The sequence below is a fragment of the Mastomys coucha genome, unplaced genomic scaffold (assembly GCF_008632895.1).
Source record: "Mastomys coucha isolate ucsf_1 unplaced genomic scaffold, UCSF_Mcou_1 pScaffold6, whole genome shotgun sequence".
Taxonomy (NCBI): Eukaryota; Metazoa; Chordata; class Mammalia; order Rodentia; family Muridae; genus Mastomys; species Mastomys coucha.
This window is the reverse complement of record NW_022196912.1, coordinates 87,401,455-87,415,430: the sequence shown is the minus strand read 5'-3', so window position 1 is coordinate 87,415,430 and position 13,976 is coordinate 87,401,455. Positions and strand designations below refer to the sequence as shown.

Sequence of the window (13,976 nt, the reverse complement as noted above, 5' to 3'; positions counted from 1 at the left end):
AGATCAGCACAGTGACTGTAGCAATAACGCATCACACGGCTTCTCAAACCTCGCTCTGAATCCCTTGAAACACCGAATACTTCTCAGGCCTGTTGTGAAGAGAATGCTACCTACACATTAGTTCCTCCTTTTACTTTTTTAATATATGTGTGTTTGTGTGTTTTGTCTGTGCGTATGCTGTGCACCACAGAGAATGGAAGAGGGTGTTGGCATGCCTAGGACTGGAGTGACAGTTGAGAGCTGCCATGTGGGTGCTGGGACTGGAACCCAGGTCCTCTGGAAGACCAGCCAGTGCATTTAACCTCTGGGCCATCTCTCTAGCCCCAAAGTAGTTCCTTTTGACCACAATAATTATGCTATTCATGACTATTTTGACCCTTAAAGTTGCATCTTAGACACTGTGGTTTTAATGCCATAGCAATAAACTGACTTTACATGCAAATTATCAAAAGTATCTCACCTCAATATTTCTTATCATATTGTGGTTCAGCCATACAATTTCCAGTTTTATTAACTTCTCTAAATTTTCTATTTTGGAAATTTTATTGTAATATAAATATAATTTTTCCAAATTTCTACATCCTTGAAGGCCTTCAATTTTCTGTTGAAAAGAAGATTGAAGAACATTACTTATTTCATCTTTGACTTATCAATAAAGTTCCTAAGTCTTTTTTTTCTTTTAAGTACCACTTTATTGTAATATAAATACCCAGAAAAATGAACTCCAAATTAAAATAAACTTACAATTTCTTTATCTAAATACAGCTATATTCAATTTGGCATGTATTCTTTAAATGTTAACCAACTACATCTATTTGACATTAATATAATCATATGCATATGACTTGATGGATGGTGTGGGGGGTTTTGCTTAAGACCATCTTATACATTTTCATAATTTTCAAAGTCTAATATTTAATAATTACAAAATATTTTATGAAAGTCAGAATAGCTTTCTTTAAAATTCCCCTATGTGCAGAACATATACATTTGATGATTTTATTTGCTCTGAAATCAGTATAACAAATACTTTCATGGGTAACTGCTCCCTGTTGTTGAATTACTTCTTGACTATAAAACTCTTAGGGCGGGTTTCTGAGTCCAAAGGTGTGTACATTTCTACCACCCATGATACGTTTTGAAGTGTCTCTTTCTAAAATGCACATCTAACCATTGCCGAAGTGAATCAGTTTTGTTGGCAATACTGGCTATGACCTAATTTGGCATATTTACCAAAAAAAAAAAAAATTATGTTTTGATTCCTTATTCTGTTTCTCACTTTGTACAAATTTTTATCTTTGCCCACTTATCAGCTTTGATCCATACACACTGCACATATTTTAATGAATTCTTTTTCCGAAGTTGAGAATTCAGGATTAGATGCACCTTGTAAGATTGTCTGTTTAGACTTACCTCTATGCAGCATTCAGCAATCCAAAGTTCTTTAAGCCGTAAGCAAGTCTCCAGTCCTGAAATTTCCTTTATATCTTGAGCAACAATTGTAAGACTTGATAAATTATGAAACAATGATAATCCAACTATTCGGGGATACCCCGAGAAAAACATCTCCAATTTCGAAGTGTCTGACCCTTCCTGTCCAACCATCTCATAAGACAAGCCATTGCACAAACACTGTTTTAAAAGAAGGAACTTGAGTTATTATCTGCTTTAGCTAGTTTTTTAAAAGCTGTCTTTTGACAACACAAACTGTAAACTTCCTCTAGAACAGACACTATTCTCATACTCCCACAGAGGAGAGAGTGTGTCTCTCTAGTGATGCCTTCATACTCCCACAGAAGAGAGAGCGGGTCTCTCTAGTGATGCCTGTGCCCACAGTCACCCAACAACAGGAATCTCCTTCCCACCAATCTTCACAGTTCCAAGGAGAGTCAGAATGTTCCCAGTCCTCCCAGCTCCAGGAGGTAGAGTCAGAATGTTCCCAGTCCTCCCAGCTCCAGGAGGTAGAGTCAGAATGTTCCCAGTCCTCCCAGCTCCAGAAGGTAGAGTCAGAATGTTCCCAGTCCTCCCAGCTCCAAGAGGGAGAGTCAGAATGTTCCCAGTCTTCCCAGCTCCAGGAAAGAGAGTCAGAATGTTCCCAGTCCTCCCAGCTCTAGGAAGGACAGTCAGAATGCTCTACTCAACACTCTTGCAAATATTACTGAACAAAGTCTTGGACTCACCAGTTCTTTAATGATTTCACCTCGATTTAAGTTTTCACTTTCAATCATCTTCCATTAAAAACAATGGTCACACTAATATATCTATTAAAGAAAACAAAAGATGGCGTTCAGTCCTGGAGTCACATCAGGCCGGTTGGTGAATCACCTTAACATGCTAGCAACTGTGGCATTGTTAGGTCCCTGATTACAACTAGACCGCCTACCACCATATGAGAAGAAAGAAATGTAAACCCACACCAGGGAAAAGTTGACTTCTAGAAAAACTGATGATGTTGTTTCAAGATGAACCAGACATCACATTGGGAGAAAAGCCATGTGTACAAACGCATGCCAAAATTCAAGACACCAGAAAGAGAAGTTTTACTAAGCTAATTAAAAAACAAATGTAAAGCTGTTTTCAAACTCAGAGCAGCAACTGTTGGCAAAAGCAACTGTTGGGGCATTCTCCATTCGGCAGGGCTTACAGCCAAGTACACCCAGGAATTAGCACTCAGGCTTTGTGAATGGGAACACTGTCCCACCTTGATGAAGCTATGCCTTAGATGAGGACCCTCTGAGTGTCAGGTGTTGTCAATACAGAGTCATTAAGAGGTAAAGTCTTTAAGAGGCCATGAAGGTTCCTTCCCCCAGGAATGAGACCTGGTACCCAATACCAGCCTGATAGAGGGGGCTATTTCCTCTTTTCCTCTTCTACCTGCCACAGGAAGATCACACCTGATTCCAGGGCCTTGATCTTGGAGTTCCCAGCATAGAGAACTGTAGAAAACAAATGTCTATTGATTCTATTTGGCTCTGGGTATTTTATTATAGCAACATGAACTAGACTAAGGCATTGAGCCAAGGAGGAGAAGAGGAACCCCACCCAGCTAATTCCATAGAGCAAAATGCAATCAGAAAATTACCTTATTTTCACTGATGTCTTGGCTCAGTTTAGCCATTTCCCCAGTCATTAACCTATGCATCAAAGACCTAATAAGTACCAGAGCAGACGACCAAGGAGGGGACAGAGAGCCAGGCTGATGGGGTGGAATTTGAGCAGAGAACTGAATACACAAGGTGAGCCATACAGGAATCTGGATCACATACATCCAGGCAGAAGGAGTCACAGTCAGAACACAAGCTGATGATATGCTTGGAATATTTGCAGGACAACAAGGCAGATAGATGTGATGGACCACACTGAAGAACATGCAAACTGATAGGATCTGAGTCAGAGAAGTACTGTAGGGCTAGACCTCTGCTGCTCATCCCTTCTTTGCCTCCCACTGGCATCTTTACATCCAGAATACAACAGTGCCGTGGGAGCTATCCTGTGGGTCTCCCTTCTCCCTGGGCTCATTGTCCACTAGCCCATGAGGATGAAGCCCAGGAACAGGGTTTCAGATGGCCTGTGAGTTTGAATGGTTAGATAATAATGACATACTGGGACTAGCTTCGGGAAAACAGATCAACTTTATTTGGGTGATTCAAGGGTTATATAGTTTGGGCTTAATGGGGTAGGACTGTCCAGAATGGACAAAGGTCATTAGCTGAAGGCTAAGGTACTGAGGTGCCTCATTGGCATGGAAGGCTTTCCAGGAAACCCAGGTGCCTTCCATTGGTTTAATGTCTGTGGGAACTGAAGGGAAGGCTATCTGCCCACTAAATGCAAAAGTCAGAGCCAATCCTCAGGACCTCTAAAGACATCAGATAAGCACCCAAGTAATCTTAATTTATGCCCAAGATATCAATTCTGGAAAGAACTACACGGTTTCCTCCTAAATGATTACAGACATTCAGTAGTAATTTTGGACTTTCTGATCTGTCCCCCTTCTCTCTCTCTTTTCCAGTAACTGTGTCACCCTACTTTCATGAGATGTCCCCTATAATCTCTGGCATTTGAACACTTGGTTCCCAGTTGGTGGCTGTGAGATTGTTTTGCTGGAAGAAGTGTGTCATGGGAGGAGTGGGAGGGACAGACTTTAAGGTTTCAAGAGCCGCATTAGTCTTACCTAACTCTGCCACCATGCCTGCCTACTGCCACACTTCCTCACCATACTGGAGATTGGCTTTGTGATGACTACATTTGGAGTCAACTAAAACCTAAATATCTGGGCATTCCTGTAAGGGATTTTATTTTCCTTGATTGGATTATCAGAGGTAGGAAGACCCACCCTAAGTCTAGACTATGTCTTCTGGTGAGATGGAAGAAGGAAGCTTTTGGTTTTCCCCTACCTTCCCTCACTCTCGTGGACAAGCCCATTGATCCTGCAGCTGAGGCAGTACTCTGCTGGTATTAGAACCCTATTTCCATAGGATTCCAACACAGACTGAAGACCAGCTGAGACATCCAGTCATTGTCCCCAGTCAGGAGACAATCATTCTTGGACTAGCCAGACCACAGACACAGCTTGTAGCTATTTGAATCAATCCCCCTCACACACACAGACACACAGACACACAGACACAGACACACACACACACACACACACACACACACACACACACACACACACACACACACAACCAGTTCTCTTCTTCTAGAGAACCCTGACTAATATAGGCTCTTAATCCTCTGGAACCACAAGCCCAAAGTAAAGCATTCCTTCTATGCTTCTATAGTTGTCAATACAATTTCCTCTTCCCTCTTTCTCCTCTTCCTCCTCCTTCTCTTCCTCCTCCCCCTTCCCTTTTCTTCTCCTCTTTTTCCTCCTCCTTCTTTTAAGTTTCTTAGTTAGTTTTTTATATTCATTTTATGACTTATACTTAAGATTTGTTGTTGCTTTAATGACACTCTGTTGTGGAGTTTGAGATTCATTCAGAGGTTAAGAGCACGTGCTGTTCCTCCAGAGGACTGGAGCTCCATCCCAGCCCCCACATCAGCGGGCTAAGAGCTATCCCTGCTCCGCAGACCCTGTTCCTCTGGTGTCTGTAAGGACCTGTACACCTTGCACATATCCACACTATCCACATACACATTACAAATTAAATATAAAAAAAAAAAAGAATTTTAAAAGTCCAGCTGGGATTCCTACTGAAGAGGGCATTGCAGAAAAGTATTATAGGAGTTCACCTCCACAGTGCCGAAAAGTCTATCTCTTCATTTAGTCAAGAAGACTACTTTTTCTGGGTATACAAACATTCAGATTCTCTTTCAATTTCACACTACTCTGTCAGCATCAACGCCCCATTTAGGCAAAATAATCTTATTCTAGCTCAGAAGTTAATTGACAAAGCAAAATCCAACGGAAACCTCCAAATGTGCACAGCTACGTCTGAACTATGAGAAGCTATTCCCCAGTTACAGCGGCAACTGTTTCTGTTTCTCGTCTGCTCCCTTTCCCATGAGAAGAGGCTGGAAGACGGAAACCCTGGGATCCATGAGAGTACCCTGACATTCACCACCCTTCTCAAGCCTTCCTCCTTTCTCCCTTGTGTCTCCTCTCCCCCGTATCCTCCCTCCCTGTCTCCTCCCTGTCTCTCGTCAGATTGCTCTGTCCTCACCATCACAGGCCACGGGCTGTCTTAGGATGTACACCCTATTTCCTTTCTCCTTAAAGACATATCCGTCCCCCACCCCTTTAGGACTTTTGGCTCAGTACAAATGTTCATTTGGGGGCTGAGGGAGCTGGCTTAGTGGAATGCCTGTGTTTGCTGTGCAAGCATGAGGACTTCAGTTTAGATTGCCAGTACACATGTAAACAGTGGATACCTGCAATCCAGACCTGCGAGTGGAGGCAGAACAAGCCCAAGGAGCTGTGGGGTAGGGGTGTGGAAGTTGGGGAAGGCTTGCCGAGTCCGGCAATTTGGCTGAATCGGTAAGCTTATAGTTTACTGAGAGACTGTCTCAAAAAATAAGGCAGAGAGCAATTGAAGAAGACACTCCATATTAGCAGTCTCTGATTTCCACACAGCCTTGAGTGAGCACGCATTGCCCCCCCATACATATGCACACATATCACATACAATAAATAAATAACTCTTCGTGTTGACTGAAATGCATCAGCTTTGCTGTGCATGCGTCCACTTTTTTTTTTTGAGGCAGGGTTTCTCTGTATAGCCCCGGCTGTCCTGGAACTCACTCTGTAGACCAGGCTGGACTCAAACTCAGAAATCTGCCTGCCTCTGCCTCCCAAGTGCTGGGATTAAAGGCGTGCACCATCACTGCCCAGCCACGCGTCAACTTTTTCTACCTTCTTTAGAGACTGCTCTGCCAGTCCTTCATCTTTCTTTCCATGGGGTCTCCTTCCTTCTGTGTATGAGTACCAGCTTTCTCTATTTAGAAAAGTTCTTTCTATATTGCATTAAAAGAAAAAAACCCCGAATAGCTACATTTGACACTTTCACAAAGAAATTTCTAGGCAATCAGCAGCAACAATTTATCCATTCAGTCCTCGACCCACCGGTAATGTGAAAGAAAACCCTTCAAGCCATCACAGTATCTACTTAGGGTTAAACAAGACCAATGACAGTAAGTAACCTCCAGATTGCCAAAGGCAGTGGTCGTGTTTCAGCGCTCAACTTGACCTTGACGTGACTTTAAGCAATGCTGATTAGCATTGAGCAATACTGATTACACTTTTCTTCTTTGTATGTCACTCCCTCCGTCCCACACTGTGTATGCACATGCAGGTATAAACGCTGCTGTGTGCATCTAAGTGTGGAGGCCAGAGGATAATCACAGGGGCCATCCATCCTACAGGTGCCATCCACCTCAACTTTCTTTTGAGACAGTGTCTCTCATCTTGATGGGAACTCCCCTGCTAGTCTAGCTTGGCTGACCAAGGAGCGCCAGGAATTGGCTTGCCTTCCCAGCACGGGGATTACATGGGTTCTGGGATGGAACTCAGGTCCTCTTGCTTGCAAGGAAAGTGCTTCACTGTCTAAACTGTCCCCCTGCTCCTCTACTTGTTATTGTGCACTGACAGTTTCCTTCTTTGGAAAAGTCACTCATCTTTCCTGTCCTCTTTTCTATGCAATAAACTCAAAAGCCCACCTGGAAAGCTCCATGTGGACGTGTCACAGGCATCTCAAATGCAGTATGTCCCAAGCTGAGCTCCTATTTCCAACTAATGTTGTTTCCCCTTAATGAATACTTTATTACGCTAAAGGACACCACCACCCATCTCTTCTTCTTCCAAGTTGGAAACTTGAGACTTACCCCCATGCCTTTCCCAGGCTCATTTCTCACCAAGTCCACACACACACACACACACACACACACACACACACACACACACACACACACACAGAGAGAGTTCTCATGCTTCCTCTCCATTCTCTGCCATCATGGCACCTCTTGCCTCACTACCTACCCCATTCTCAAATCCACTGGAGCAGCCAGCCTCCTGGGGGGTGGGGGTTATTTGCTTCTGCTACTCCTCTTGGAAACTGTTTATGATCACCATTTCAGACTCCTGGCAATCTCTTAAGCTTCTGGTCAACCAAAACAGCCATACGACATTCCAACCCTGGCTACAACTCTAGTCCTGTGATAACTAGCTAGCATGGCTGCACTTCAGCACATGTGTCTTCCTCTCCTTGACTTTATACTCCATATATCCTTAAAGAGTACATTGAGTCTTCTTGGAAGATTTGCATCCTCTTTGATCTTATTGTAAACATTCTCTTTCACAGGACTGGGTTAGGTTAGCATATGTCCTCTGTATAGCTCTTGCCTGTCACATTGTATTGTGATACTTGCAGGTCTTCCCTCCTAACACGTTCCCTGAGAACAGGAATGACGTCTGACACACGGCGAGCGTTCAACATAATTGATCCAGGGGTTCCAGTGAACTGTCATACCACACAGATCCTACTCAACATGATGTTAGACACTGTTCTGCATGACAATTTGAAACGCAGTACTAACTGGTCTGTAAAGAACTCTTTCTGTCTGCCAGGAGAGTTGAGTAAACATTTATTTTAAGAAATTACAACTTTTCTGCCCAGCAGAAGCCCGACGTGGTCCAACTATTTTCTCCCTTGAGTATAAAGTTCTCACTGATGGTTCACGTAAACTCTTTCCTATTTCTAGATGATCAGTATCAGTTCCACCAATGAGCACTTGAGTCTTTTTAGTCCAGTATCCACCCGAGCCTGAAACACATCTTTTCTTTCTTTTTCCTAGGATCCTTCTCTAAAGTATCACTATTATTTTTCGTTATTATAACTATCATTACAATATTATTATAACCCACATTGCACCATCACATAGGTCCCCTGACCTGTGTGCTGCAGGTAGATTTCCTCCACGTGTGAATAAAGCTGACTCCCTAGTCCTTCCTACAGGGAGGGACACCTAGAGGCAATTAGAAGACGGATACTCAGTACCTTATTCCAGAGAGAGGATGGATTCCTGGGCCGTCTTAGACAGGTCAGAGTGCACTCCGACCTCCCAGTCCCTTTTTGCAGCTGACACCGCACCTTTCCAGCCCCGGGCCTGCTGTGTACTGACCGCCCACTGCGGTTGCCTAGGAAACCCTCTCTCTCCGCCTCCCTTGACCTCTGGGTCACGAAGGGGATGAAGAGGGCGGGGAAATCAGCCGCCCATCCTTGTCTGCATCACGTGGTGGCAAACTACAACCAATTAACATAAGCAGGGAAGACCCTCCCCCGCCCTCTTCCGGGAGACCTTCCCCTCCCACCTTTGCTACGGCTCCTGGGGAGCGGTGGGAGCCAGCCGCTGCCTAGTTCTTAGTCTTGGGTGTATCACTTCACTTTGTTTCCTTCCGAGGACAGTGACAGTTTGTGGGCTAGGCGGTGGGGACCTGGTCCTGGCATTTTCCAGTGAAAGTTTTTGACACCTGGTGCCTCGAAGTCAGCAGGATTAACTCCCCAGCATTGCGTGGAGCACTGAGGTCACAAGACAGCCCCCAGATCCGCTCCCTCCCGCAGCCGCCAAGAGCCCGGTGAGCCCCAAGAGTGAGCGCAAGCCCCCGCGCGCGCGCCCACGAACGTCTCCAAGCACTTGACCCTGGTCTTTTAGGAGTTCTCAGGCAGGCTTTCGAGTGTCTTAAATTTGCCAAAATTCTCAGGAGGCAATAATATATTTACAAAATAGAGTAGACGTTAAGGGGTCAGGGAGAGACTGGCTGAAAAAGCAATGAACTTATAAAGTATAAAACAAACCAAGTCAACCCGCTGCCAACCCTCTACGTTCTTGACATCCACAACGTCCACTAGAGTTAGCCACTAACCACAGCCTTGTATGTGCTCTTTAAATGGAGTAATTTGACCTGACTTGTACAGTAAAATACACCTCAAAACTCAAACGTTTAGTATGCAGAGATGCAATGGAAATGATTTTGTTAATGATTTTTTTTTTGGTTTTTGGTTTTTAGTTTTTTCGAGACAGTGTTTCTCTGTATAGCTCTGGCTGTCCTGGAACTCACTCTGTAGACCAGGCTGGCCTCGAACTCAGAAATTCGCCTGCCTCTGCTTCCCAAGTGCTGGGATTAAGGGCATGCGCCACCATCGCCCGGCTTCGTTAATGATTTTTGTATCGATCACATGTTAAACTATTTGGGGATGCATTGGGTTAAAGACGGTTTGGTTTTGTGTGTTACATTGAAAATTTGGCTATCAGGACAATTTATACTTGCGTGGGAGGCTTGCATTAGGTTATTTTGGACACGGCATGTCGTTTTTTTTTTGATGTCTATTGCAAGAGAGAAACTTGAGGTGAGGATTTATTTGACTTATATGGTCCAATCCCAGTCCTTCAATAGCAAAACCAGCTTAGCTAGGCGCAATGGAGAAATACTGCGGGCTCAGGATCCTTTCTTATGCGAGCCAGGACTACCTGCTCAGGATTAGCACTGTCCACAGTGGGCAGGGCTCTCTCGTATCAATCATTGATCAAAAAATGTCCCACAGATATGTCGTCGGGACAATCTGATATGGGCAGTTCCTCAGTTGAGATTCTGTCATTGTGTCTAGGTTTGTATCAAATTGACAAAACTCTTGGCAGCACTGCACTCATTTTTGTAATTCAGTGGGGCTGTGTTAATATTTATGGTCGTTGGATCCTCTTGCAAAATAGTGTCTGTAATGCTCTTTTTCATCACCAGATGGCTGCTTTGCTCAGCCTAGTTTTAAATTGCTTTTTCAAGAAAAAGTTCACATTATAAAAATTTCTACTTAACAACTTAAGAGTTGGATTCATGTGATGCCTTTGCTGTCTGTAATATTGTCTGTAAACAAATTCACTGAAGAAGTAAATTAATTTTCCCTCTGTATTTTCATGTCACTGAACACTGTTCCTTCTTGTCAGCAACAGATCAAAAGTAAGCCGATTAAACTATCTGTGCTTTAAGGGTAAAAGTGATGCCAGGTTTTTATTTTTGGGTTTTTTGTTTTGTTTTGTTTTTTAAATCTGATTTAAGTTTTATTTTTACTATCTTTCGCTCTGAAAATCTAGTTGAACAAGATTATAGAAGCCTTCTGTTTAGAATATAAAGATTAAATAGGAGGATAGTTTTAATTTCTAAACTTTAAAGAAATTTAATCATAGATCAGTTAGATTAAAATTATTTACTGTTGCATTAAAAGTTTTACTTTGGGCCGGGCGGTGGTGGTGCACACCTTTAATCCCAGCACTTGGGAGGCAGAGGCAGGCAGATTTCTGAGTTTGAGTCCAGCCTGGTCTACAGAGTGAGTTCCAGGACAGCCGGGGCTACACAGAGAAACCGTGTCTTGAAAATCCAAAAATAAAAATAAAAATAAAAATAAATAAATAAAAAATAAAAAATTAAATATTAAAAAAAATTTTTCACTTTGGGGTAAGCTTGGTTAGGTTTTGTGTTTGGATGGTTTTGTTTGTTTTGTCAACTTGACACAAACCTTAATTGAGAAAATGCCTCCATCAGATTGGCCTGAAGGCAAGTCTGAAGGGCATCTTATTAACAGTTGATGAGGGAGGAAGGACCCAGGTCACAGTGGGCAGTTCCACCCGTGGGCAGGTGGTTCTGGATCGTATAAGAAAGAAGACTGAGGGAGCTGTGGAGAGGGAGCCAGTAAACAAAGTTTCTCCATGGTTCTGCTCCAGCCCCTGCCTGCAGGCTCCTTGCTTGATTTTCTGGCCTGACTTCCTTTCATTGTTGGCATCGTAAGATGAAATAAACCCTTTTCTATCTAAATTCCTTTTGGGTCATGATGCTTATCATAGCACTAGAAAACAAAACAGAACAGGAAGAATATGGCACTCAGGGATGAGGGTACAGCAGTTATCAGAGTACATTGTTTTGTTTTGAAGTACACCAATCCGTTGGGATTTCCCCTACAACAGAAAGTGCTAATATGCACTCTATATGTATTATATAAAAACAGATTATGTGAGAGCTCACATGTGACAAGGCCAACCCAGTCTTTCTTCAGGAGCCTTCCATCTTGTTTTCTGAGACAGGGTCTCTCACGGAAGCTGGTGTTCCTGCTATTACAGTAGTCTGTGTGACCAGTGGGTTTCAGAGAGCTACTTTTTTTTTTCTTCCTCCTAATAAAGTTTTTATTTGGGTTCTGGGCCTTGAAGTCCAGTCCTCACACTTGGCACAGCAAGCAGTTTCCTACTGAGCATTTTCTTAGTAATGGGTGATGTGGGTTAATGTGGGAGGTCCCAGGCCACTGTGCACAGGTTCTGGATCGTAGAGAAAGCCGACTGAGACTCACACCCACCCATAGTGGAAGAGTGTTCTTTTCCTCTAGGGAGAGCTCACAGGACTTGTGTTAGGCAGCAGGACTTGTGTTAGCATCCTCTACAGGCTCAGTGCAAACACCTCTGGTGATTTGCCAAATTAAATCCTTTGTCCAAAGTAATCTGTAATTGACTGTTTGTTCGTTTCAATACTCCAGATGTCGCTTAAATTGGAAAGGTGAGGCCAGCTTTCATTAATCTCATTTTGAGGTTGACTTATGATACGTTTTTTATGTAACTGTAAATGAAAGTGAAATCACTAACAGCCGAGAGAAGAAGTGGGTGTATGTCCCCATCTCTAGCCCAAAAGCCATCTCCAATAGTTATCATTTGCAAATGAGAATTTAGTTTTCTTCAAGGGAGTCTCACTATGCCCAGCTGTAGATGCCAACAAAAAACAAACTCAGTGATGTCTTGGGACGTTCCTTGTCTCATAATGCTGTGTCAGGGCTTTTCTTCTACACCCACCATTTTACTTTTTATATTATTATTACTATTATTATTATTATTATTATTATTATTACTACTACTACAACTATCATTATTGTTATTTTGCTCTATGGGCTTTTTTCATCCATTATGGCTTGTAGTTTAGTGTTTTTACAGGATTCCTAAATGTGTGAACGTGTGGGGTCTCTGCATCTGTATCTGTTTCCTTAGGCTCCTTCCCTTGTTAGTCTGTTTTGCCCTATTCAGATGTGTTAGTTCTTGTTTTATCTTATATTTTGTTGTTATCCTTAGAAGACTGTCCATTTACTATTTAGACACATAAAGAGGGTGGCTCTGGACAGGAGGGAGGTGAGAGAACAAAACCATAACCAATATGTTTTATTCAAGGAAAAATATCTATTCTCAATAAAAGGAAAAAATGCAAAAGAAAAGAAAAGGTTGAATGATGTAACCATTCATTAATTAAAATCTTTTGGATTGACTATTAAATTTATTTATCCAAGAAAACCATCGTTAAGAAAAGAGAATGGCAAGTTGGGAGAATGAAAAGTCTGGGGACTTTCAGTGCTAATTTGAATCTCATTTTTTATAGACACTTGATCTTTGTACAAATGACTGCTTCCCAGCTAATGATTTCATTAGATTGTGTGTAAAAGTTCACTGCCTCGCACTTGAATTTTACATGTCACAAAACCAAAAAATGAAATACAATTCAAAACTTATTCAAGCAGTAGAAGAGGTAATTATGTGGTACTTACAAAGTCATCATTAAAGGCCTGCTTACTAATGTCTGGCAATGACTATTCCAATTCTATGAAATGAATACATTAGGGTACAATTAAAAGTTAGAAACTGTGCTATGCAAAATTTTAATTAGGTCGACATAATTCTACTTCTACGGTCTCTACCTAAGAGAGTTAGGCTTTGGGTATGATTTGTTGATACATAATTAATGAGCAGAAAAAGGGACTTCCCTTGTCTCAGAGAACTTCACCCCTGCTTTCACCTTCCCGTTCTGTTTGCATTTCCCTCTAGGCACCAGTCCAAGGACAATGAACTTAAGCCAGAGAGGGAGGTTTATTCCACGGGAGAGACGGCTAGTTCTTGTGAGGAGAACCCCATCTCTACCTTCTCTGCACTTAGAACTTAGGCGTAAAGCCTTGATCATATTCTTAGGCCTCAGCGTATTTCTGATGGTGCACACTAAACTCTTCTCCATTTTCATTCTTCCCAAGCTGTTATCTATACCCTACTCCCCATCCTAGCCACTGACAAAACCAAGGATTCATATTCATGTTAATGCATGCTAAGCCATAGAAAATGGGGTTTCCTGTGATGTTTTCATCCACGTGTTACATACTTTGATTGTATTCATCCTCTGGTACCCTTTCTTCCTCAAAAGCCCTCCGTATACTTGCTTGCTGCTCCTTTCCCCCATGTTTCTTCTACAGTTTCCATTTATGAGAGAAAACATGCAATGCTTGCTTGTCTGAGTCCTATTTATTTCACTGAATATAATGACATGGAGTACCATTCGTTTTCCTATCAATGGCCTTTTACCCTTATGAATTATCAGTATTCCAGTATGTATTTGTCTGTCTGTCTGTCTGTCTGTATCTCTGTCTCTCTCTATGTGAGTGTGTGTGTGTGTATGCATATATATATATATATATATA

At 42.4% G+C, this 13,976-nt stretch overlaps 1 protein-coding gene and 1 long non-coding RNA gene across 2 annotated transcripts in view; one reads left to right on the top strand and one right to left on the bottom strand.

Moving 5' to 3' along the window:
• Lrrc9 (leucine rich repeat containing 9) overlaps positions 1-8,732 on the bottom strand; it is a 74,391-nt gene extending 65,659 nt beyond the window's left edge. Inside the window, 4 exon segments of the mRNA XM_031356690.1 lie at positions 461-601; positions 1,414-1,632; positions 2,181-2,261; positions 8,493-8,732. Coding sequence (XP_031212550.1) covers positions 461-601; positions 1,414-1,632; positions 2,181-2,228 — 408 coding nt within the window. The 5' untranslated portion in view covers positions 2,229-2,261; positions 8,493-8,732.
• LOC116080315 overlaps positions 8,499-13,976 on the top strand; it is an 8,430-nt gene continuing 2,952 nt past the window's right edge. Inside the window, exon 1 of the long non-coding RNA XR_004114393.1 lies at positions 8,499-9,070. This is a non-coding gene — a long non-coding RNA (uncharacterized LOC116080315). The remainder of the gene's footprint in view (positions 9,071-13,976) is intronic.